Source organism: Raphanus sativus, chromosome 9 (genome assembly GCF_000801105.2).
Source record: "Raphanus sativus cultivar WK10039 chromosome 9, ASM80110v3, whole genome shotgun sequence".
NCBI lineage: Eukaryota > Viridiplantae > Streptophyta > Magnoliopsida > Brassicales > Brassicaceae > Raphanus > Raphanus sativus.
The window spans coordinates 3,394,919-3,420,022 of NC_079519.1; the positions used below are offsets into that span (position 1 = coordinate 3,394,919).

Below are 25,104 nucleotides of genomic sequence, written 5' to 3' on the forward strand. Positions count from 1 at the left end.
AAACAAAAAAACTTTAGCAATGATATTTCTTCTTCTAATTTTAAAATAGGGAACATAAATACACAACAATAAATTTCAGGCCCAGCCCAAAAACAAATACCAATGGCACATCGTGTTTGTTTGATTGTTGTCCACTTCAGTTGAATTTTCCACGTGTCAGCGTAAGATCTCTTAGATTAACTGTTACTCATCGCACAACCGTTCGATTAAATAAGAAAAAGAAATAAAACAAACGCGGAAAAAAAAAGAAAGGAAGAAAAAAAAAGCGAATCCGTTTACTTACCTCTCTTGACTCCACGCGAAAAAAATCGACGCGGTGGTCTTTCGTCGGAGAAGGAGAAGAAGAAGATGAAGCAGAGGACATGGCCATGCCCATCCGAAGGATCTCGATTCACCTCCCTTCCCTTTTCAAAACTCCACGAGAAACGAAGCAGATTCTCCTCCTCCTCCTCCATCAAAGCAACGGCGTCAAAGTCAACCTCCCGCCTCCACCATCGCACGACGACACCGCCGGAGACTTCTCGGCCCTCCCCTTCGACATACTGACGAAAATCGCGGCGCCGCTGAGCCTGCCGAACCTCCAGGCGGCGTCGTCGGTGTGCAGGTCGTGGAGGGAGGCGCTCCTCCCGCTGAGGGAGTCGATGCTGCTCCTCCGGTGGGGGAAACGGTTCAAGCACGGGCGTGGAGGCGTCAAGGCGAATCTGGACAAGGCGCTTGACTCGTTTCTGAAAGGAGCCGCGCGTGGATCCACGCTCGCGATGGTCGACGCGGGGCTCGTGTACTGGGAGAAAGGGGAGAAGGAGAGAGCGGTGGGGTTGTACCGGAGGGCGGCGGAGCTTGGTGATGCCGTTGGTCAGTGTAATTTGGGGATCTCTTATCTCCAAGGTATAACGGATTCTTGATTTTTTAAGGTGTTGTTGTAATTTAGGGATTAGAGTTTGAATTTTGGTTCCTTTTCTTTTTTTTTTAATCTGCAGCTCAACCCTCAGATCCTAAGGAAGCGATGAAGTGGTTGAAACAATCTGCAGAAAATGGTTATGTTAGAGCACAGTATCAGATAGCTCTTTGTCTACACCAAGGCCGTGTCGTGCAGACCAATCTGCTAGAAGCTGTATGTTGCCTTCTCTCTTATCTAGTTGAGATTCTAAATATAGAATGAAAGTTGCGTCTTTATGTATATTGATGGCTGGCTGCACACACTCAATGGAGTCTGATAATGCTATGTTTGTTAGTTCATTTGTGGAAATGCTTTTTCTTGTTGTTGTTATTCACAAATATGAAGCTGTATGTGCATTCTTATTCTTCTGATTCTTTCTTTCTTTGTCTAGTTGAGTTTCTATATATATATATGTCTTCATGTGATGGGGTGCCGCAATCTCGATTAAATTGCATCTTTTTGTATATTTATTGCCGCAAATACTCAGTGTAATCTGTGTTTGGACATGTGCCATAAGTTCATTTGTGGAAATGTTTTGACTTGTGTCTTATCCAGAAGGCTTTAGTATCTTTCATGTGATTGGATTTTTTTTTTTCCTTTTTGATAGACTAAATGGTACCTAAAGGCAGCAGAAGGTGGGTATGTACGAGCTATGTACAACGTTTCGCTTTGTTACTCGGTTGGGGAAGGGTTACCACAAAACCGTAAGCTAGCAAGAAGGTGGATGAAACGCGCAGCTGATCACGGCCATAGTAAAGCTCAGTTTGAGCACGGCCTTGCCCTATTCTCTGTAAGCATCTCACCTCAATCAAAACGGACACCATTCTTAGAATTCTACTTTTGATATAGATCATGTATAGAATTGGATTTCGATTTTAGGTTTTTTTTTTTTTGGCAACGATTTCGATTTTAGGTTTATGTGAGTAGAATTGGAGATTGAGCTGATGAATATTTATATGATTTTGATGAGCAGGAAGGAGCGCTGTTGAAAGCTGTGATGTACTTAGAACTCGCTCAGCGTGGTGGAGAAACGGGTGCGGGTCACGTCAAGGAAGTTATACACCAACAGCTTTCTGCAACAACTTCTCGTGATCATGCCATAAACCAAGCCAATAACTGGCGTGCGTTGCCAGCTACTCGCTGAGATCTCATCCATCTTTTGAGTACATATACAGTGAGTGGTCATAGTATTTGGCTCTTTGTAATAACAGTTTGGTGATGCGAAATAACATATTTGAAATTTGCGCAACTTTTTCCCCAAACTTAGCAGCTAATGTGACTCGACCTTTCATAAATCCAACAACATCAACAACAAAGCTAATGAACGATAAGGGAACTAGTAGTGACGGTCCATATGAAAACAACCTTCTAACAGTACCTCTTATGTAAAATGGTTCCGTAAAAGACGAAAGAAGATTTTGGAAGAATTAAATCCTTGCAACAGCTTATTTGGAATTCTTTCAATGTTTGTCGCTTCCGGATCATATTTATACATTGAGGTTCATACGTTAAACTGGTCTTAAGGATATATAAAGAGAACATAATTTGGTGGATGTTTTACCATATCTTAACAAGTTAGTACGATGAGACACTAAATAACTGATCATGCTTGCTCAAGTTCCGAATTACAAATGTTAGAATTTCTACAACTTTACGTGACTGATACGCGCATCTAATCAACTCCAGTCTAAACAACTATTAATAACCGACACATCTAACATTTGACGAAGCGAATACATAACCACAAGAGAGAAATGCACTATGGATGCAGGAATCAGTCGAAGATGGGCTGAAAATGATCAAACCACATAAGCAGTTCTTAACCACGAATCAATTAAGATCACAATAATACCAGAATAATGAACACAATGACCTACTAAGAACGTAATCGCAATTCTAAATCCACCAAAATTACGTAAACACATCAAAAACAAGCGAAAAAAGTAAGGCAAATATTCCAGAAGCTCAATGTGATAACAACCATGTTCCAAAATCCAAAACAGGACAAGTCTTAGCAAAAACTCAAAAACAAAAAGCAAAAACAAAAGATAAATTTGCAGATAAACCTAAGCAGTGAGCACCACGGCACCACCAGCTTCCTTGATCTTCTTCTCAGCAGTCTTCGAGATCAGCTTCGCCTTCACCACAAAAGGCTTGCCCTCAGGCAAATGACCTTTCCCGAGCACCTTAAAGAACCCATGCTGCGTCACATCGATCATCGGCACCTTATCCTTGGTGGCCTTGGCCTTCACATCCTCAGGAACCAGCGACCAGAGCCTGTCAAGGTTGACGATCGGGTTGTAGAACTTGTTGCGGAGCTTGTGGAAGTACCTCATACCGACTTTGCCGAAGTAACCGGGATGGTACTTGTCGAAGAGGATCCTGTGGTGGTGCATACCTCCTGCGTTACCGCGACCTCCGGGATGCTTGCGGTGCTTCCCGATACGACCGTGTCCGGCGCTGACGTGACCGCGCTTCTTCCTGTTCTTCCTGAGTCTGGTCGTCATTTCACGGCGATCTCTCTCGACAACTTCTTTTCCTCCTGCGTGCGGCTAGGGCTTTCTGCAGATGAAGAAGCGCACATTTATATAACTAGAGGGAAGGGATGTTCACTCACTCTCTTGAGCTTTTCCTAGGGTTTACATGTTTTAGCTGGGCTCTTGAGTGATATGGGCCTAGTGCGGTATAAGAAGCCTAATCATAAAATATCTCTTTTCATTGTGAGCCTTGCTCTAGAAACGACGCCGTTGAAAGAAAAGATTTCAATGGAAGAGGAGCGTCACCGCCTAGGTTTTTTTATAGTTTGTTTGAGGGTTTAAAAGGAAAACACTGAAGTCGACACTAAACGCGGTTCCTGGATTGAACACAACGAATATGATCAAAATTGTTGAAAGTAAGCGTTGATCCATATTGATCCGCGTAAAATTGTCCAATTCTCGTTTAATTTTCGAGTTGACCGCTTTTTTTGTTTGTATAATATTAAAACACAATTAATTATTTTAAATTATTATTAATAGATTTTATGTAATTATTCATTATAAAATCATTAAAATTAGCTACTAAATCCAAAACAAACACATATATGCATTTAGAAAAATTTTCGTACGAAACACACTTGAATCTAAAAATTCGAGAAATAAAAAAAAAATAGTTTAGAATTATAAAAAATTGTATAATTATGTCTAAACATATTATAGATATATAAATTATATTTAAAATTAGGCTTTGTGTATTCTCCAAATTTTCCTTAATTTTTCGATAATCTGATAGGTCTTGGCGGCTAGCTTAGTTTTGAACAGGTAAAACACTGATAGAATTAACGAAGTCAAAAGCAGACAGTTAATGGGCCGAGCCAATTTGATTGTAATGGGCTTTAAACTAGAAAAGAAACCGAATGATTATCTTCTATGTCGCGTGCACGCTTAGTCATTTCACAGATAACCAATTCTCTGCGGTGGAAAGGAAGTGAAATCGAAATCGAAATCGAGATCAATCCAATCAAACCCTAGCGAGCGTACGAAGATGCCGAAGAAGATGGGAGTCAACAGCAAGGCGGAGGTCGCGAGATCCCGAAAGAACGCGGCGGAGGCGGAGCAGAAGGATCGGCAGACCCGGGAGAAGGAGGAGCAGTACTGGCGCGAGGCGGAGGGCCCCAAATCGAAGGCGGCGAAGAAGCGGGAGGAGGACGCTGAGAAGAAGGCCGAGACCGCGGCCAAGAAGGCGGAGGCGAGGCGTCTGGCGGAGCAGGAGGAGAGGGAGCTGGAAAAGGCCCTGAAGAAGCCGGACAAGAAGGTCAGCCGCGTCTCGGCCCCGGTCCCGAAGGTGACGGAGGCGGAGCTCGTCAGGAGGAGAGAGGAGGAGCAGGCGGCGCTGGCGAAGAAAGCGGAGGAGTCGAAGAAGAAACAGGCGAGGATGGCGGCGGAGGAGGAGTACGAGAAGATGGTGTTGGTGTCCAATACGAACAGGGATGATTCGGTCATCGATGCAAGGACCGTTGATGAGGCGCTCGCAAAGATGAGCGTCGGGGATAGTCTCCCCGTTGATCGACACCCGGAGAAAAGGCTCAAGGCTTCCTTTAAGGTTTATTATCCATAGGGATCCACGTGTGAATGTGATTAGTAGAGTCTATGTTGTTGCAACTGAGAATTGATTTGATTTGATGTGTATAGGCTTATGAAGAAGCTGAGATGCCAAGGCTGAAGGAGGAGAAGCCAGGTCTTACTCACACTCAGTACAAGGACTTGATTTGGAAGATGTGGAAGAAGTCTCCTGATAATCCTCTTAACCAGGTTAACTTAAATAACATATTCATACCAAAAAGTTAGCAAGATAGAATAGAATAGGGATTGTTGAAAACAATGGGGAAGCTGAACTATATGCGTTGAACAGGCTGCTGCTGCTGCTGAGTGAATTGCAAATCGTAAACAGAGCAAAGGGAAGGTCTCATAAGGGGGGAAGAGAGGATATGATGTCAAGTGTGAGACTTTTGTGTGAGGTGCTTATGGCATATTTTGCTTGACATTTGTTGCTTTGTGTAAAAACTATAATATGATATAAGTAGTAGGTAAATGGATAGTAGATACATCTTGAATACTGTCTTGTTACCTTTCTTCCAGTGTACAAGAGATAAGCAAGGTCTCTAGAATCTTGTTCACTCTTTGCGTTTATTGAGATGGAATTTGCGTCTAGAGAAATATGCTTTGTCTTCAGTTTAGGCCTTTTATTTCCCTGCCGTTTAGAAACAGCAGGTAGTTAACCGCAAGAAAACGCTCGTAGTTAAACGTTAACAGAAAAAAAAACTCGTCAGACCGAGAACCCAGCTAGCTGGATTGTCACTCACATGAAGAAAAGCTGCAACCCATATCAGCAGGAGGTAACTTTGTGCAGACAGGTACTTGGAACATGGTACATTCGAGCTCCTAGTCAAGCAATCTATGTGTGTTTCATTGTAACTTGAAACTCCAGGGTTCCTCATGTTGTGTTCCTCACGTGGATTAGACACTACGGAGTGATCCTTCTCCTTGCGTTTTTTCTCTCTAAGCAGGAAACGAGAGTTTTGTTAAAACTTGGAAACATTGATTAGGCTATTTAACCCCCTCCAGAACTTTTATTGTGTACCTTTCTTAGGCAAATATGTTGATTGTTTGCTTTAGAACGCTCGGTGGTCAAATCTGTGATAGGATCCTCGTGCTTTTTTTAGGTTCCATATTTTTCACAAAATATTTATAAAATAAGTTTATTTATATAGTATTTGACTATTTGTTTTGAAGTAAACCAAACCACTCTATAATTGGAGTTGTGTCTGAAGTCAAAAACAGTGACATTGTGTCTGCATCTGCGTGCGAAGTCGTTAGGCGAATTTGCACAAAGTTTTAGAACCCTAAAGTTTACTTTTCTGATGGAGAAGAAGAAGACTGGAATTATTATAATAAAATATTAAAAACACACATTTTTCTTGAAGATGACGAAAAGCGTTCACATGTCTTCTTCTTCTTCATTCTCCCGCTGGAGTTTTCGGTACTTCTCCATTCTCCATTGCCTTTTCCGTTAAAGTTCCATTCTTTTAGTTTCCCCCTTTTTTATTTTTCTTACTAGCACCCATTCTTTCCTCTTCAATTCTCAATGAAGAAGCTCAAGGTTCATTTCTCTCTCTCTCTCTCTAACATCTTAAGATCTTGTCTTCACTTGGTCTGAAATCTTTTGTTTTACAGGGACTTGGAGGAGCTGGGCTGATATCTGTTTGGCTATCTGGGTTCCTCCTAATCGCTCTCTCCTTCTACGGCACTCTGCTTCTCTCCCCTTCTCTCAATAACCCTTCCTTTCACCAAGAGTCTTCCACTGCTCCAAGGATCACCATTTTCACCGCTCTCCACAGCTCCTCCTCTTCCTTTATTAGCCAAGCTATTCGCTCATGGCTAGCTTTGTCTTCCCAAGTCACAGTTGTTATATTCACTCAACACAACAACTACTCTCCCTCCTTCACCGACACTTTTGGCTCCCGTCTTGTTCTCGATTCCACCATCGATTTCACGTAAAAAAATAAAAAGCTCTCTTCTCTTTTCCCTATCAAATGATTGGTTCTCCTCCGTTAGCTGAATATTCTTGTCTCGATAACTGTTAGGTTTCTTGGTACTCCGTTCTTACACTCAATGCTGGCGAGAACCGAAGCTTATGTATCCGATCTATCTGTCCTAATAGATCCGCACACTCTTCTTCTCCCAGATTTCATCTCTGCTCTAAACCACGCTCACCACCTTGATCGTGACTGGCTTCTTGTTTCTTCCTCCGCGAACATCCCTCGTTTCCCCTTCCACTGGGACCAAACAGGACGCTCCTGGCGTCATCAGGACAATGGGAAAAGAGTTAGATTCGGAGAGGTAACGAAAAGAAACCAAACTTTTATAATTGGTAAATTGATTCTCTGATCTGATCAAACAAACTCTCTGTTTTCTACAAAACAGTTGCAGAAGATGATAAGTCAATTAAATTCTAGTGGAGGAGGAGGAGGCAGCAACATGATCATGGCATGGAACAACAACGTTGATTCCCCCTTGCACTGTGGAGTGCTTCCACCTTTCTTGTACCAAAGAGGAACTCACAATCAATGGATCGTCAACGAGGCTATGTCATGTGAAAGAAGGTTTGTGTTTGACGCCACTTCCACCGTGTCCAGCGTTCTCCTAAGCAATGTCACAGAACCCAAAACAAGAAACTGGGAGTATATAGGCAACTCCCATCTCGGGAAGCTCTACGGATCCTCGTCCAAGTCTTATGCTTTACCAAAGCTTCTCAAGTGTAACAAGCGTTACATATTCGTTACTGCTTCAGAGCGTTCCATTGAACCCAAAGGCTTAAACGTAGGCTTTAGGAGACGAGAGAAGATCTCAGCTTGTGTTAGCAGAAGTAAATCAAGAAGCTTGAAGTTGGATCCAGTGCGGAAAGATGAGGCAATGCCAGCGTTGAAGTTTCCTTATGACCTTGAGTCTCTTCTCCCTTTAGTTGCGGACAAGAACAGAACCGTTGTTCTTTCAGTTGCTGGGTTTAGTTACAAGGACATGCTGATGAGTTGGGTCTGCAGGGCACGCCGCCTCGCGGTTCCTAACTTCTTGGTATGTGCACTTGATGACGAAACTTACCAGTTTGCTATATTGCAGGTAACAAAATTAGTAGTCTCTTTGCTTACTACTCCTTGTTACTACTACATTTGAACAGAGGTTTCATAATTAGGTGGGGTCTTGTTGTGTTCAGGGTCTGCCAGTTTTCTTTGATCCATACGCACCAAAGAACATTAGCTTCAATGATTGTCACTTTGGTTCAGAGTGTTTCCAGAGAGTGACCAAAGTTAAGTCGAGAACAGTTTTGAAGATACTTAAGATGGGCTACAACGTTCTCTTGAGCGATGTCGATGTGTATTGGTTCAGAAACCCATTGCCTCTGCTTCACTCTTTTGGTCCTTCTGTTCTCGTTGCACAGTCTGATGAATACAACACAACAGGTTATATATGATTACATGAATCCAATGTTTAAAGAAACCGTTAGGTGGTAGTTAGACCTTTATAGAAGATTATTGATTAGTCCGACACACCTAAATAGTTTTGTTTAGGTCCTGTCGGATTGGTGCTTTTGAGAATTTATTTCTTTCTTTTTAGATTTTGGGTTTTATGTTTTTATCGATATTATTGGATTTATTTTTTATTCGATTTATGGTTATTTATCGGATTTATGGTGTTTAATTTGACTTTTGAAAAGTAATAAATGGAGATTTTAGAAGATTATTATTTATTATTTTATTTCGGAAAATCTGAATATTACTAAACTGAACTTAGAACACGACCAACCTTTGTCAAAAAGACTAATGAGTTGAGTTTGTTTTTTTTTTTTGGTTTTTGCAGTACCAATAAACCGACCAAGACGGTTGAACTCAGGATTCTATTTCGCGCGTTCAGATGGACCAACCATAGCAGCAATGGAGAAAGTGGTTAAACATGCTGCGACCTCTGGTCTATCAGAGCAGCCTAGCTTCTACGATACACTGTGTGGGGAAGGTGGAGTCCACCGTTTAGGAGACGATAGATGCGTTGAGCCGGAGACGAACCTGACTGTTCATTTCTTGAACAGAGACTTGTTTCCTAACGGAGCTTACGGTGATCTATGGCTGAAGGAAGATGTAAGAGGAGAGTGTGAGAAGAAGCATTGCTACGTTTTGCATAATAACTGGATCAGTGGGAGATTGAAGAAACTCGAACGCCAAATGATGAAAGGTCTCTGGGACTATGATGCATCCATGAGGATGTGTGTGTAGAGGCTAAAGATAAAGGAGTGAAGGTTATACAAAACAAATATACGTCATTTGAAGTCATCTTAGTTTTGAGTATAGTTATACAAAAATGTATTTATTTGTTGTATTTGTTATATGAAATAGTTTTAGGATATATGAACTTGTAAGCTGCAATTTATTTGAAATGAAACATTTATAGGATGTCGGTGTTATACACACTACGTTTATCTGTTTTCATCATTTGTAAGCCTCGGATTGTGATCGAAGTAAATCCAATCGAAGTTCTAAAAAAACAAACAGCACTGTAAACTCTACATTCAATGTTGGTTAGTTGATAATCATATAGAAATGGATATTATACAATGATAAAATTGAAGATTTAACCAATGTTAAAAAAGATTGATTATTTTCATTCTTGTCTTGTGCCAAGCAAAATATCTCTACTCACTTGTAAATATCAAGAATTTTACGACATTCGTGTGGTCGTTGTGGCTTTTCAAGGGACCGGGTTGCACAAGACGAGACCTACACGACAACGGAAAATATATCAAATAGCGTTTGCTAGAGGAGGAAATGGTAGAAAAAAAGAAAATCAGATTATTGTTTCTTAATGGAAAAGATACGAATAAATATCTAAAACTTTCAGAGAGAGAAGAGAGAGAAGTTTAGATCTTGATCGGTTCCGGTGCGCGGCCGGCGCGTGAGCGTCTGTGCCGGCGCCGGAACCTGATTTGATTGTTTGTTCTTGTGTCTTGAAGATCCCTCTCCATCGTCCTGCCAACGACCGCCTTGTCGATGGTCTGCCTACGCCTCTATCCCAAGCGGTGGCTCGGTGTTGTGGAGTGAAGACGCGGTCGTATGGAGGCACGGATGTGGGAGTGGTTTGTTTGTGAAGTCTGTTCTTTTCGGGAGGTGGAGGCTATCGTAGATCCGCTGTCGCCTACCCTAGCTTTCGGGATGGGAGTCTCCGTCAGATTTGCCGTCGCCGACTTTTGGTCACGGAGTACGGAGGCTACCAAAGCTCCGGACTGCCGTTAAGTAACCCGGTTATCCTTTTGGGTTTAGGTTTCTAGCTTTATCTTTTTTCTTTTAAGTTTGAAGCGGTGGTGTTTAAAGTGTTTTGGTCTCGATGGATGAGGTCTCGTGAGCTTCCAGCTGAGATTAAAAGTTCCGAGTGGTTCTCTATGCGCGTGTCAAGGGTGTGAAGTGATTCAAAGGCCAAGGAGATCTCGAGTGTAGATCGTTTTCCAATGGCGTGATGACTAGTCGATGAAGAACGGGGATGAGTTCGGAAGGAGGCTTCGACGGTCTTGAAGCTCCGACGAACGAGATTAGGTTGGTGAATCTCCGGCGGTGGTAAGTCGGAAGGGTCGGTTTCAGGTGTCGTGGAAGCTCCGGTTTGAAAGCTCCGGAGGTGTCGATAGAGTCGAGACAGAAGAGGCACGTGTCCAGCTAACGGCCCCGATCACTACACGTGTCCGGTCTCCTCTGTCTCCTTCCTCGCAGAAGTCGCCGGTTCGTAGTGGGTTTAGTATTGGGCCTCTAGGGGTAGTATGACCCGGTTGTGTTTGTTGGGTTCATGTTGTTGGGCTTTGGATGTTTTAGTCCTAAATGTGTAACTGGGCTTGGCCCATCTTCTCTTTTTTATAAAATTCCTTGACGGCAAAAAAAAAAAAATATCTAAAACTTTTGCTGTAGCACTGAAAACGATATCTTTATGTGCGTCAAGACTTTCAAGTTCCTTCAAACTCCACGTGTCGAATAAAATGGAATCTGATTGTTCTTTTATGGCATCTTTGTACTATGAAGTTTTGCACCTTTTTCTTTTCTATTTCTTTTTCAAGATTCACAAGAATATCTCTAAAATACATAACGTCGGCCAACTGTTTTTTTCTTTAATTAAAAAAATAAAAATTCTAATAATTTAGGGACACACACGCATTAAAAGAGAATATACCATATATATTTCCTCGGTTCACTGTTCACACACCTTTATATTTCATGAAAACACTCTCTATATAAGCATTGAATCTTATGTATTAGCTTGAACCAAAGCCATACACCACACTACTCTCTCCTCTGAGCTTGCCAGATAACCACCATAAAAGCAATGACCACCGTTAAATTCCTCTGTAGCTACGGCGGGAGAATCATCCCGCGTTATCCCGACAGCAAGCTACGTTACCACGGCGGCCATACACGTGTCCTCTCCGTACAACGCTCCATATCCTTTGCCCGTAAGCTTCTTTTTTTTCTCTCTTCCCTTTTTTTCAAGTTTATTACTCTTTCGTTTTCTTACGGTCATTTTAAAAACAGAGCTGGCGATGAAACTCGGTGAGATATGCGGGACGAAGGTGATGAGTCTTCGTTGTCAGTTACCAACGGATGATCTCGACGCGCTTGTCACCGTATCCTCCGACGAGGATCTAAGCAACCTCATGGAGGAATATGATCTCGCTACTACGACGGCGTTTAAGATCCATGTGTTCCTTTCTCCTCCGCTTTCAACGACGTCGTCTTCTTCCTCGGACTCATCAAACTCTCGCTCTTGCTCTCCTTCGTCTCCGTCAACTGTGAACCCGAAAACATGTCCGGTCTGTGCCGAGAGATCGCATCATCACAACACAAACAAGGGATGCTACGTTCGAAGATGTCCGAGCCATGACCAGTTATATCTTATCCGAAACTGAAACTCATCACTTTACACTGTGGGCAGTATGACTAGAATACTTGAATTCTTAGGAGTTACATTATCTAACACCGTGAGGATCAATTTCATATAAGCCAAAAGGGAACTCGAGAGTGTCTATTTTATCCAGCTTTAAACAAAACTAAAACGTATTAGTTAAAAAAAAACGAGCAGTTCATTTCCTCTCCTTCTCACCATACTAAACAAAACAAGTTCATTTCCTCTCCTTCTCACCATACTAAACGAGCAAAACAAGTTGAATTTCTACCTTCTCACAGAACATTTAGATCAAAACAAGTTCACTTTCTCTCCTTCTTACCATACCACAATTTCTATATGGCATCTTCTTCTCGTAACAAGTTCATTTTCTCTCCAATTTCTATCTTTCACTATGTTTTATTTAATCAAAATTTTTAAGTTTAATAAAAAAATGTTATAATAATTTTTTAAGAACCGCTAAATAAGAGATTAGCATTGAAGCATTTAAAAGTTAGTATCTATTAACAAAGTTTCTTAGCTAATATTTATTAACTAAAAAGTGATTAAGAGACATAAGTGGATATGTGGGTTAAGGGTGCTCTAACAGACTATAGTTTTTTTTTGTGCGGCAGTTTGGATCCATCTCCGGGGATATACATGTATCATTTAAGTGATGTTACTAAGAGCTTTAATTTAACTTTTATTATTATATATATCACTGAAAAGATGGGCTACACAAAAAGTTGTATTGGTCCGATAATATTAACACAAATGCTTTTGAAGACATTAATATTCAAATTTCGGCCATACAAGACATCCAAGAAGCAAGGTTCAGATATTGAGTACACCACTTTGCAACAGTCTTTTCCTAGCCATCTGAAATCATTTTCCGCCGCTAATTTCAACGAATCATGACATCCCGGCACTTTATCGATGGCCGAACAATAATTCACCTTAGCAGCTACTTCCGATTGTTGGAATACCAGTGCAGTGAGGATTAGGGCTAACAAGAAAAGGATCAGTTTAGATGGGTTATTATTCATTTTTGCAGGGTTAAAAATGGCTAGCTAGTATAAAGAGGACTAGCTAGTATCTGGAGTTAAGATCTTTTGTTTCGGTGAATAAATGAAAAAGGTTTACTTTATATATATAGAAGATAGATGAAGATAGTATGGCTATAAAAATCATTCAATGATAACCATTGACTATTGACTACTGAAGATAGGGATGTAAAAAAGAAGATACCCATTGAGTCATTGACTATCAAAGAAACTGATAAAAAGATATACACTTCTCATTTTCCCCTATTGTTAAACATATAAAGGAGCACCAATTAAGAACTAGATAATCTAAAATTGAGGGAAAAGAACAGAGAGAAAGGGAGTTATGATCTATGAACCATTAAACTCTATTCCTCACAATCAAAACTATTATTGAGAGAAAAATAGAAAATAAAAACAGAATCTGCTATATATGACTGTGTCAACGATATCAACGTGGTGCATGAATTGGCTGTGTCAACGATATCAACGTGGTGCATGAATTGGCCCCCACATTATTTTTGAACATCTTTTTTTTTTGAGAAAAACATATTCTTAACTAGGATTTTCAAAATTCGTTTCTTTCTGTTAGAAAATGTATTGAAATTAATCGCTTTTATTATAAAGTTTTACACTGAAAATAAGTTTATGTGAAATCGTTCCACTCCGATTAAAAATGAATTTGTCTATTAAATAGAAGAGTTTACGAACCACTTATAGTTTTTAGCTAAAAAACATATTTAGATTTATATTAAGATTCGTTGATATTTCCAAATAAAGATAGACAAACAAGAATTTCGTTATGAAACGGACAAAATCTTCCATTATAATAAAACTAATATAAAAAATAATTTTATATTTCTTATTTGAAGATACATCTTTTTAGAGACCTTCAAACTAAAGTAACACATGCAATTCTCACCTTTATATTTAAAAAGTCAATATAGTAATCTAAAAAATATATATTAGACACTCACCGATTATTTTACCAAAAATTGACACTTCACCTTTATTTATCTATAAAATTTATAAAATTTGAAACTTATTCTATCTTTCTATTTTCTGAATTAAATATATTAGTACAAGTTTAATAGTTCATAATTAATAAGTTATAAAATATAAATATGTTCTCTAAATAAAACATCAATTTTTGCTTTATGTTTAAATTCCAACTAAATTAATTTTGTTACGACTATCAGCTTTTATCCTACTTTTATTAAATTGATTAGTAACAACCACTTATGCTATTCTACTTTGAACTAAACAACTTCAAACAAAATAATACATTACGGTCGCTAACCACTATTAAAAAGATAAAAAAAATATTTTTAATATATTTTCATTTTCATATTTTTAGAATATTTTATTTACTAAAACTATATAATAAATTATAAAATCATGTAAGAATACATTATACTAACCCCGCGTATAGTGTCGAAATACCACTAGTTTAAAATAATAATTCTAATAAATTTAGGGACACACACGCACTAAAAAGAATATACCATACATATTTCCTCGGTTCACAGTTCACACACCTATGTATTTCATGAAAACATTCTATATACATATAAGCATTGAATCTTATGTACTAGCTTGGCTTGAACCAAAGCCATACACCACCACACTACTTTCTCCTCCGAGCTTTGCAGATAGCCCATAAAAGCAATGACCACCGTTAAATTCCTCTGTAGCTACGGCGGGAGAATCATCCCGCGTTATCCCGACAGCAAGCTACGTTACCACGGCGGCCATACACGTGTCCTCTCCGTACAACGCTCCATATCCTTCGCCCGTAAGATTCTTTTTTCTCTCTTCCCTTTTCAAAGTTTATATTACTCTTTCGTAAGATTCTTACGGTCATTTTTAAAACAGAGCTGGCGATGAAACTCGGTGAGATATGCGGGAGAGGAAGGTGATGAGTCTTCGTTGTCAGTTACCAAAGGATGATCTCGAAGCGCTTGTCACCGTATCCTCCGACGAGGATCTAAGCAACCTCATGGAGGAATATGATCTCGCTACTACTACGACGGCTTTTAAGATCCGTGTGTTCCTTTCTTCTCCGCTTTCAACGACGTCCTCTTCTTCCTCGGACTCATCAACCTCTCGCTCTTGCTCTCCTTCGTCTCCGTCTACTGTGAACCCGAAAACATGTCCGGTCTGTGCCGAGAGATCGCATCAACATCGCAACACAAACAAGGGATGCTACGTTCGGAGATGTCCGAGCCATGATCAGTTCTATCTTATCCGAAACTGAAACTCTCATCACTTTACACTGTGGCAATATGACTAGAATTCTTGAATTCTTAGGAGTTATATTATCTAACACCGTGAGGATCAGTTTCATATAAGCCAAAAGGGAACTCGAGAGTTTTCTATTTATGTAATTGTATGACCATGGTCTGACCAGAAGATCATGAAAATCACTAAACAGAATCCAGTTAGAAACGATAATATAAGGTTGGAAAACGTTTTTAAAAATGGTTTAAGTAAAAGATGAATTCAAGGAGTCAAAATTTTTGACTCTATAAATAGTCCGTAATAAAGGTTATATATAAAACTAAAACGTAACAGACTATAGTTATTTTTGTGTGGCAGCTTGGATCCATCTCCTGGGATATACATGTATCATTTAAATGATGTAGTTAAGAGCTTTAATTTCACTTTTATTATTATAGATATTACTGAAAAGATGGGTTACACAAAAAGTTATATTGGTCCGACAATATTAACACAGATGCCTTTTAAGGTATTAATATTCAAATTTTGGCCATACAAGACATCCAAGAAGCAAGGTTCAGATATTGAGTACACCACTTTGCAACAGTCTTTTCCTAGCCATCTGAAATCATTTGCCGCCGCTAATTTCAACGAATCATGACATCCCGGTTCTTTGTCGATGGCCGAACAATACTTCATCTTAGCAGCTACTTCCGATTGTTGGAACACCAATGCCGTGAGGATTAGGGCTAACAAGAAAAAGATCGATTTAGATGGGTTAGTATTCATTTTTGGAGGGTTAAATAATGACTAGCTAGTATAAAGAGGACTAGCTAGTATCAGGAGTTCAGATCTTTTGTTTCGGTGAATAAATGAAAATGGTTTACTTTATATATAGAAGATAGATGAAGATAGTATGGCTATAAAAAGAATTCAATGATAACCATTGACTTATTGACTGCTGAAGATAGGGATGTAAAAAAGAAGATACCCATTGACTATAGAAGAAACTGATAAAAAGACATCCCTCATTTTACGGTAATCTTCTCATTTTTCCCCTATTGTTAAACATATAAAGGAGCACCAGTTAAGAACTAATAATCTAGAATAGAGGGAAAAGAACAGAGAGAAAGGGAGTTATGATCTATGAACCAATAAACTCTATTCCTAACAATCAAAACTATTATTTTTTTTGTAAACTACAATCAAAACTATTATTGAGAAGAAAAAATTAGAAGTCACGTAAAAACAGAATCTGCTATATATGACTGTATCAACGATATCAACGTGGTGCATGAATTGGCCCCCACATTATTTTTGAACATCTTTTTTTTTGAGAGAAGCATATTCTTAACTAGGATTTTCAAAATTCGTTTCTTTGTGTTAGTATACATGTTCGGTGATGAAATACATTTCGTTTCCAAGTAACATATATAGTAGAACCAATGTGGGAGCATTAATTTCAGCAGAATAGAAAATGTATATTGAAATTTATCACTTTTATTATAAAGATTAACACGGAAAATGGGTTATGTACTTGGTCCGACCGTATATAACACAAATGTTTTTGAAGCAAGCATGAGGTTGTACTTGTATTTCTCTATTTTTATCTCTAAAATAGAGGAACTCTAAAATAGAGATGGGTTTGTCTCCAATGTATTCCTCTATATTTGCCTCTATAAAGGAATATTTTCAAAAAATTCTATTTTAAGTTTACAAAAAACACTTTTTATTTATAAAAATTGATAACTAACCCTATTTACTTTTAATTTTTAAAATATTTTCATAAAATTATGAATTTGTTTAAACTAAATTTGTATTCAAAAACTATTATGTAAACAAAAAATATAATTTTATTTTTATAAACATTTTATTTTTCTATAAAATAATTATTTTGGTTATAAATATAAAAGTTTGAAATTTAAAAGACTATTTTGAAAATAAAAAAGTATGACTCTATAATAGAGGAATGCTATTTTCACCTCTATTTATAGCATTCCTCTCTTATAGAGGTGAAAATAGAGATGGGATGGAGCACTTTTTCCTCTATTATAGCATATAGAGGTGAAAATATCTAAGGGTTGGAGATGCTCTAAGTACACTACTCTGTAGCAATCTTTTCTTAGCCATGTGTAATTTTTTTCCTGCGCTAATTTAACAGTTTCTTGCTCAAAGAGAGAAGAGTGAGATTTTTTTTACAACAATACTCTCATTGTATGTACCCGCCAAAACTCTTTGATAATGAGATTCTTTCACTACCACCACGGCGGCTACATCCGTCGAACCATTATCTACCCGAAGCCAGTCAAGTCCGTCGTCGCGCATATCCACGATCTAGCGAAAACCCAAAACCCCGAGATCGCCACCAGATCACGTTTGGTTGATGATCCAAGCTCTCACCCATGGCCCGAATGGCTAGATTTGATGGGGATGCTGGTGAAGAAAGGTTACTTTGGAGAAAGCGTGACGAGTCCCAAGGAATCGAATCATATCCGTACTGCTTGTCTCGAGTTCGCCCGCCATCGATTCACTCTCGTGAGGTACGGTGATTGATTTTTTTTTTTTTTTAAAACAATCCTTTTGATTTGATTCTTTATGGGTTTCTCTGCATCTCGTGGATGAGTTTGATTTCTGGATCGTTTGGTGCGTTGAACTATTTGAGTGAGTGAAGAATCCAATGTGCACACAAGGTGTTCGACGAAATGGAATATACTGATCGGTGTCTCAAGTGCTGTAATTTGATTCAAATTCTGAGGCTTTTGGTTTTATTCTATATGGGTTTATCTGCATGTAGTGAGTGGCTTTGATTTTTCTGAATCATTTGTTCCTTTAAATTGCTTGTGGGTGAAGAATCCAATCTGCACACAAGGTGTTCGACAAAATGTAATATAATGATCGGTCTCTCAAGTGTTGTAATTGATTCAAATTCTGATGCTTTTGATTTGATTCTATGTGGGTTTCTCTGCATCTCGTAAAGACTTCGTTTTCTTGATCATTTGTTATTTACATTGTTTTAACTGAGTGAAGAATCCAATCAGCACACCGGTCTAAGTCAAAATGGCGGCTATACATAGATATATAGATCGGTTTCTGAAGTGTTGCATTTTTATTTATTTTACAGATACTTGTCGAAGAAAGATATGAAAGTGATTGCTGGGTGTGGATGTCCCAGCATTGACAGGAAGGTTGTGAACTCAGGGAAGCGTCTAAGAGCTTATGTGGGCATTGATGAAGTAAATGTATGTATTCTACTTATAGCGTTAGCTCTTTCTTTTTTTTCTGAGGTTACACGTGCTTGGAACTTACTTCACCAATCTTGGAACAATTTACTTAGTAGGTGTGTGGCTCTTGCAACTTGAGAGGGAAATGTGAAAGGGCGTATGCGCAAGCACGAGAAGAGGAAGGTGCTCGAACTATAGATGTCATGCGTACACTGCTAACTTATGGGCTTGATTCTGTTTCTCCTACTGTGGTGAACCGTGCTTGTCAAACCAAGTTTGTCGAAGATTCTGTGAGGAAGTTGCTGAGAGAAAGCGTGGAGTACAGCTTACAGGACGTTGAGCCTGCTGAGACTGTGGCATCTCGAGATGAGCTCCAGACAAATTCACCGGAGAATGGTGAGAGAGACACGCGGAAAAGACCAGGGGATTGGTACTGTACAGAGTAAGTCGTCTTAATGCATTGGTTGTTACTTTGTGTGCTCTCTCTCTCTCTTTTGTTATGAACTATTCTTGTTTGGCAGATGCAAGTTCCTAAACTTTGCGAAAAACATAAGATGCTTGCGGTGTGATGTATTTTCTGAGGAGAGGCTGAAGCAGTTGAAGCAAGAACAGAAAGATCATCTTCCACTGAAGAAAGGAGATTGGATATGCCAAACGTGAGTACATCTTTTACAGTGTCTTGATCTGATTAAAAAATCATTGAACTTCCATTCTGTTGCCGCAGATGCAATTTCCTCAACTTTGCGAAGAACACGAGTTGCTTAAGGTGCAAAGACAAGCCTTCAATGCGTCAAATCAATCCGGGAGAGTGGGAATGCGAGTCGTGAGTCATTATAATCATAATCCGTTTTGTATTAAATCTAGCATTCCCTTGTTGGATACTGATATCATTTTGTGCACATCATCAGGTGCTATTACATCAATTTTAGAAGAAACTCTGTTTGTTTGAAGTGTGATCACAAGAGACAAAAGGCTCCAAACGCCACACCGGATTCGAAGAGTGTTGGTGATCATCACAGCAGAGTTTCAAAGACGTGGAGTTTTGTAGAAGAAGAAGAGGAGGAGGAGGAGGAAGAAGAAGATGTCGTGATGGGATTTCCAGTGGATGGAGGGAGAAGTAGTGTTTCGAGGAGTGTGGAAAAGAGAGAGCAATGGAAGTTGGAGATGATACAGAGGATGAGGAGCAATGGGCATAAAAAGAAAAAAGATGTTGATGATGATGACGAGAGAGAGTCAAGAAGATGTTATGATCGGAGAAAGATTGAGCTTCTTGGTAATTGTAGTGATGATGGAGAGATGGATGATTGGTTTGCTCCAACTTTAAGATAATCTGTTTTTCTTTTCTCTCTTTGGCTGGTTTGGATTTGGACATTTTTGTAGTGAAAACCTGTAATGTTGACCGCAAATTGATTAACTAAAATATTTGAAAATACTAAATAATGTCAAATTTAAGATACTCATTTAGTTTATTTTCTATGATCTAAACTTTTCATTGGTCTTCTAATTGTTTCCAATAAATAAAATTGTAAATAATTAATAGAAATTGGTTTGACTATTTATGTAAGTAAATTGTTTACCTTTCAATCACTTGTCCAGGAAAAAAAAATTGTCAAAACAATTTTAGTTGAGCAGAAGTTGAGGAAATGGATAATTAACCTATTAGAAAATGATTTATGATACCTTGTGAATAATGTTTTGTGAGTAATGTTGAGACACTTGAAAATATTATATGGTGATTACATGATTAATAGACAAGTCTTTTGAATCTCTAGAAAATTAATGTACCGTCCGTCAAATGGAATGGATCTCACAAACCGAATGAATAAATATAGAAAATCCATTAACCATAAACGGTCGAACATTACAAAATTTTTTGAAAATGTACAAAAATCTAAACTCACCTAACTCACATTAAATTACAGTTTCTTATGCAATTTTCAGCTTAATAATTCATCTGCCCACCAATGGATTTGTTGATAAATGAAACCTTAATATGGTTTTCTTACAATTTTTCGAAAATAGTTAAATAGGGTTTTGGATTATTATTATAATATAAAAGGGAATGCTTCTGATAGTTTGTAGAAGCAACAATCTTTATCTACACCAAGTGTGAATGCGGAGGGGTTGTAGCTTTGTCATCACAACTTGTGTTTTGGCTTTGGACAAGACAAAAAGGTGCAAAAGCAAAAGGAATCTGTTGCACTCGGCTTTACGCAATGACCTTTTAATTATTGCCCTTTTCCATCCAATGCGTTTTGATACCGTTTCTTCAAGTCTCAAACTGTTATACGCTTTTTTTGTTACAAAATTTCTAACTTTCATATCATCAAAACATACATATTATTTACAAAATTAAGATATTAACTGTTCTGCAAATTCGATTAGTGGATATTTTAACATTAATCATAAACTATCACTTTCGTACAGAACATACATCTAAACCCAAATACGAAAAATGCCTAACTAGTTGAACTTACTATGCTATAATTCATATGCTAAATGAGATAAGCCTATTACAAATAACAGTTATCAATCTACCCATCCGCCAACATAAGTTAATCGATTCAAATGATAAAAGCAGAATAAAGCAACGTTTTGCTAGTTTTTCACTAATAGATTGGTACCATCGAATACTAACGTGAAAACCGTGATGTTCATTATCTTATACGTGTAAGTTGTACAAAAGAGTGACAAACAAAGGAGGGTTAGGTTTTGGTAGCTGCATACTTTGCTTGTCTGCACACAAACGCGGAGCTGGGACATCCATTTTGGTCAAGGATCAATAGTTTAAGTCTATAGGCTTTAATAAAGAAACAAAACGACTTAATATCAATAATGTTACTGTTACCCATAGGCCTAGTTACCCAGAAAGTACACCTGTGACCTGTGCAATTTCCCTACATTATATATCCAAATAATAAAACGGTGTTGAGCAGGAAAAGAAAGGTAAATAAAAACGGGATGTGGTCGACAAAAAAAATAAAAATAAAAACGGAATGTGCTAGATATTGGCCATATGGCTGTATCAGCGACAGCAACGTGGTGCGTGAATCAGACTAATAATAAATGCCTGACGCTTCCGTGGTGCGTGAATCAGACTTATTTTCTCGTTTTCGTATACAAAAACATTACAAGAAATACAGATCGAAACAGAATCTTTTGATTACATTACTATTATCATTTTATTAAAGATTAAAGAAGCGAGTGTTGTCTCCATTCTCTTTTCACCATTTTCTGTTACCTACCTCTCTCTCTCTCTCTCTCTCTCTCTCAACCAGTTCATTTTTGTGTTCATATAATGGCTTCCTCTGAATCCACTGGTACTCTTTCTTAGATTCTCAATTTCATATTAGTAAATTATGCATCTCTACCATCATAAAATCGATCTTTAAACGTTTTACTGGGTTGCTTTTTTCTTCTTAAAAGTGAAATTTGTTCCAGAAGAAGATAATTTCTTGCAGAGACATGTCGCCTTCTTCGACAGGAACAAAGATGGTATCGTTTATCCTTCAGAGACATTTCAAGGTACTACTGTCTTCTTGAAAAGAAAACTCTTCAGTTCATACCAAAATGTCTTAATCAATCTTATGTAATATCTTAGGAATAGATTTGTTTTCTAGATCTTTTGTTTTGCTGCATATGTGTTTGTGAGGCTCTTATGGTCTGATGACTCTCATCTTAGTAATCTGTAAGATTTTCGATATTTTCTATACTAACTTTACTGTCTTCGGAACACGACAAAACAAGAACAGGGTTTAGAGCAATTGGATGTGGATATCTCTTGTCGGCATTCGCTTCTTTGTTCATCAACATGGGTCTTAGCAGCAAAACTCGTCCGGTAAATCAAAGATCATTAAGTTCCTAATGTTAAATGATTTCATTCTTAATTACAAAAAAAGGAGTCAGTGATACGTGTTCTTGATTTGCAGGGAAAAGGTTTCTCGCTCTCTTTTCCGATAGAGATTAAGAATATCCACCTTGGCAAACATGGTAGCGATTCAGGCGTTTACGACAAGGATGGGAGGTATATTACAGAGTTTTATGATTTTAGCATATATTTCTTACATTTTCAAAATAAAATTATTTTTTAAAAAGTATTTAAAATAAATATTTGAAGTTGTTAATATCCATTTAGTGATTTTGTAATTATATTTTGTAAACTATAAATTAAATCTACTGACTTAATTTTTATCTAAAATCACTGAAATAATTAGTCATAAAATGATTTAACTGAAAATAATTTTATTTGTTTTTGACATAAGTAAAAAAAAAACTGAAAATATTATTTTAAAATAGAAATATAAATTTTATTCATTTGTTTTTTTTTTTATATTTATGGAGGTTTGTGGAATCGAAGTTCGAGGAGATATTTGCGAAGCATTCACATACACATCCCGATGCTTTGACGGGCAAAGAACTCCAAGAACTCCTCGACTCAAACAAAGAAGCTAATGATCGTAAAGGAGCGTAAGTATCCCAACCGGTTTGGTTTAATTCGGTTTTTATTTTGATTTCTTAAACGATGTTACTATGGATCCGATTCTGAATGGTTATTATATGTGAATTGAATAAATTTGCAGGATTGCTGCCTATACGGAGTGGAAAATCTTGCAATATTTATGCAAAGACAAGAACGGTTTGTTGCACAAAGAAACAGTGAGAGCTGTCTACGATGGTTCTCTTTTTGAGAAACTCGAGAAACAAACAGCCTCTAAGAAACATCCATGAAACACACCATTTTAAAACAAACTTGCACGCCTGTGAATCTGTTTATTTATAAAACTTTGTACAAGTGAATTATGCTGTGAAGATTGCAATGTGTTTGATTCTTTAAAAAATTATAGTTTTCTGTGTGTATTTGATTGAATATATACGTCAAATTAAAGATAATCATATTTCAATTTTCATAGATTGATTTTCGTCAGGAAAAGTGTACAATTTGTTTGTAAAATATATACTCCCTCCGTTCGGATTTATAAGACGTTATACGACTTGGCACATAAATTAAGGAAGTTTGATATATTACATGTTTTAACCTTTGTTAGTGTTTAATGTTCATTTGACTTCTACGTTATTATTACTAGTGATAATTATTTACAAGGGTAGAGTAAGTCACTTTTTGTCATTTTTTGCATAAAATTCTGTGAACGTCATATATATTGGCACAAGAAAAAGTCCGTAGAACGACATATAAATAAGAACGGAGGGAGTATTATTCTTCTGAACTATTAAAACAGAAATACATATTAGAATTAACCCTAACTTTTCTTTAATATTTACAATCTCATGCCACTGGCAATAATAATGGTCTTTTATCGATCATTAAATTGATTTTCCACCTTTCCTAATTTACATTCAGAAAAAATGCTCATTCCATATTTTTTTTTGACAACAATAACATACTTTACGAAGTCGTTTTAGCCGGTTTAGGGAACTAAACCGGTGGAGTTGAATCAACATACAACATAGTTGAAAGAGAACTCTTCGCACTGCGTGCAATCTTGTCCGCCAAGGTATTTTGTGCTTTTGGAATATATCTGATTCGGAAGTTAGAGAAAAAAGTCTTACTGCGGGTGAATTTTTCCATATGTGTAGAAAACGCTGGTCATTCTTCAAGTGTCTACACTATCTTTACAAATTGAGAACAATTCGTCGCAAAAACTACTTCTGAAAATTGAAGGGTCTTCATACATTCCAATGCCCAAATTAATACTTCACACTTAGCATGCAGAGGCGACATACTTCGCCGAAGATTCATCGTCCCCATCATGACATCTGTCGATCCATTTTCTCTACAAAACCGTCTTTGCCCGTAAAATTATCCTCTTCTTTCTATGATCCATCGATGTAACACATTCTTGTATTTTCAATAGAAAAGGAATCCAGCGCCTGTTGATCATTCCCACGATACAAGTTCTCAGCTGATCCGTTTATTGTTAGTTGAGCCTCCATCCATATCGTACCTTCCACATCTACCCGTCGAAGTATCTCCTGAGGGTTAGCATCTTTGTTCGAGTAAATTTTATCATTCATTGCCTCCCAAATATACCATAGTATCTAAGGAAAATACCTAAAATCCTTCTCTGTTGTCTCCATTTTTCTAGATAATGAAGATTTTATAATGCTAATTCTACTAATCTAGGCAGTATATGAAATTTTAGTAAACTAAATATTAAAAAATTAGAATGATTCCTATATACCATGAAAGATATTTTAGAATACATTATTTCAAATTTAGAATGTGGTTTGAAATTTTTAAACTAAAATGAAGAGTACAAACTTCAGTATATAGAAGATATTATTTTAGAAGGGGTTAACCCACGGATTTTGATTTTTTTTTAAAAATATGAAAATCTGGTTTTAGTGTATAGTTTCATAGAGCACTAGCATAAGATGATGGTCAAAGAGTTTAGAACCTCTGTTGTCTCCGTTTCTCTAGATAATGAAGATTTTATAATGGTAATTCGACTAATCTAGGCAATATATGAAGTTTTAGTAAACAAATATTAAAAAATTAGAATAATTCCTCTATATCATAAAAGATAGTTTAGAATACATTAATTCAACTGTAGAATGTGGTTTAAAATTTTTAAACCAAAGTGAAGATTATAAACTTATGTATATAGAGGATTTACTGAAAACTCATTATTTTAGAAGGGTTTAAACCACGGATTTTGGAAAAATTTCAAAAAATATGAAAATCTGGTTTTAGTGTATAGTTTCATAGAGCACTAGCATAA

The 25,104-nt window shown here is 37.6% G+C and overlaps 8 protein-coding genes across 10 annotated transcripts; 7 read left to right on the forward strand and 1 right to left on the reverse strand.

Annotated features, from left to right (window-relative positions):
• The first annotated feature begins 251 nt into the window (after positions 1 to 251).
• On the forward strand, positions 252 to 2,186 carry LOC130499985 (F-box protein At1g70590-like). Its single transcript, XM_056994643.1, is given in 5 exon segments — positions 252 to 484; positions 487 to 885; positions 978 to 1,111; positions 1,545 to 1,727; positions 1,911 to 2,186. Coding segments are annotated over 5 exon segments (1,023 nt in total). The 5' UTR covers positions 252 to 348; the 3' UTR covers positions 2,082 to 2,186.
• Positions 2,187 to 2,866: 680 nt separating this feature from the next.
• LOC130499986 (60S ribosomal protein L27a-3-like) lies at positions 2,867 to 3,513 on the reverse strand. The gene has a single exon (XM_056994645.1). The coding sequence runs from the start codon at positions 3,442 to 3,444 to the stop codon at positions 3,004 to 3,006; it is 441 nt and encodes a 146-aa protein (XP_056850625.1). The 5' UTR covers positions 3,445 to 3,513; the 3' UTR covers positions 2,867 to 3,003.
• An 841-nt stretch (positions 3,514 to 4,354) lies between these two features.
• LOC130499966 (uncharacterized) lies at positions 4,355 to 5,631 on the forward strand. The gene is made up of 3 exons (XM_056994579.1): positions 4,355 to 5,017; positions 5,107 to 5,226; positions 5,327 to 5,631. Exons 1-3 carry the CDS (start codon positions 4,460 to 4,462, stop codon positions 5,345 to 5,347), a joined length of 699 nt encoding a protein of 232 aa, XP_056850559.1. The 5' UTR covers positions 4,355 to 4,459; the 3' UTR covers positions 5,348 to 5,631.
• A 593-nt stretch (positions 5,632 to 6,224) lies between these two features.
• On the forward strand, positions 6,225 to 9,416 carry LOC108823462 (beta-arabinofuranosyltransferase RAY1). 3 transcript variants are annotated; one of them, XM_018596676.2, is made up of 7 exons: positions 6,225 to 6,454; positions 6,533 to 6,574; positions 6,649 to 6,968; positions 7,059 to 7,314; positions 7,399 to 8,091; positions 8,165 to 8,432; positions 8,830 to 9,416. In XM_018596676.2, the coding sequence occupies exons 2-7, from the start codon at positions 6,560 to 6,562 to the stop codon at positions 9,237 to 9,239; spliced, it is 1,962 nt and encodes a 653-aa protein (XP_018452178.2). In that variant the 5' UTR covers positions 6,225 to 6,454; positions 6,533 to 6,559; the 3' UTR covers positions 9,240 to 9,416. The 3 variants fall into 3 exon arrangements, with proteins under 3 accessions (XP_018452178.2, XP_056850558.1, XP_018452179.2); XM_056994578.1 differs by having other exon boundaries at positions 6,226 to 6,574; XM_018596677.2 differs by having other exon boundaries at positions 6,233 to 6,574; positions 8,186 to 8,432.
• Positions 9,417 to 11,244: 1,828 nt separating this feature from the next.
• Positions 11,245 to 12,087, forward strand: LOC108823463 (uncharacterized). The gene is made up of 2 exons (XM_018596678.2): positions 11,245 to 11,452; positions 11,532 to 12,087. Exons 1-2 carry the CDS (start codon positions 11,326 to 11,328, stop codon positions 11,903 to 11,905), a joined length of 501 nt encoding a protein of 166 aa, XP_018452180.1. The 5' UTR covers positions 11,245 to 11,325; the 3' UTR covers positions 11,906 to 12,087.
• Positions 12,088 to 14,823: 2,736 nt separating this feature from the next.
• LOC108824525 (uncharacterized) lies at positions 14,824 to 15,180 on the forward strand. Its single transcript, XM_056994272.1, has one exon. The coding sequence runs from the start codon at positions 14,824 to 14,826 to the stop codon at positions 15,178 to 15,180; it is 357 nt and encodes a 118-aa protein (XP_056850252.1).
• Positions 15,181 to 17,221: 2,041 nt separating this feature from the next.
• On the forward strand, positions 17,222 to 19,835 carry LOC108824294 (zinc finger protein VAR3, chloroplastic). Its single transcript, XM_018597693.2, has 6 exons — positions 17,222 to 17,683; positions 18,265 to 18,382; positions 18,481 to 18,806; positions 18,886 to 19,020; positions 19,089 to 19,187; positions 19,273 to 19,835. The coding sequence occupies exons 1-6, from the start codon at positions 17,385 to 17,387 to the stop codon at positions 19,691 to 19,693; spliced, it is 1,398 nt and encodes a 465-aa protein (XP_018453195.2). The 5' UTR covers positions 17,222 to 17,384; the 3' UTR covers positions 19,694 to 19,835.
• A 1,650-nt stretch (positions 19,836 to 21,485) lies between these two features.
• On the forward strand, positions 21,486 to 23,221 carry LOC130499566 (probable peroxygenase 4). The gene is made up of 6 exons (XM_056993751.1): positions 21,486 to 21,684; positions 21,791 to 21,889; positions 22,117 to 22,202; positions 22,294 to 22,388; positions 22,706 to 22,831; positions 22,945 to 23,221. The coding sequence occupies exons 1-6, from the start codon at positions 21,663 to 21,665 to the stop codon at positions 23,090 to 23,092; spliced, it is 576 nt and encodes a 191-aa protein (XP_056849731.1). The 5' UTR covers positions 21,486 to 21,662; the 3' UTR covers positions 23,093 to 23,221.
• The last annotated feature ends 1,883 nt before the right edge of the window (positions 23,222 to 25,104 follow it).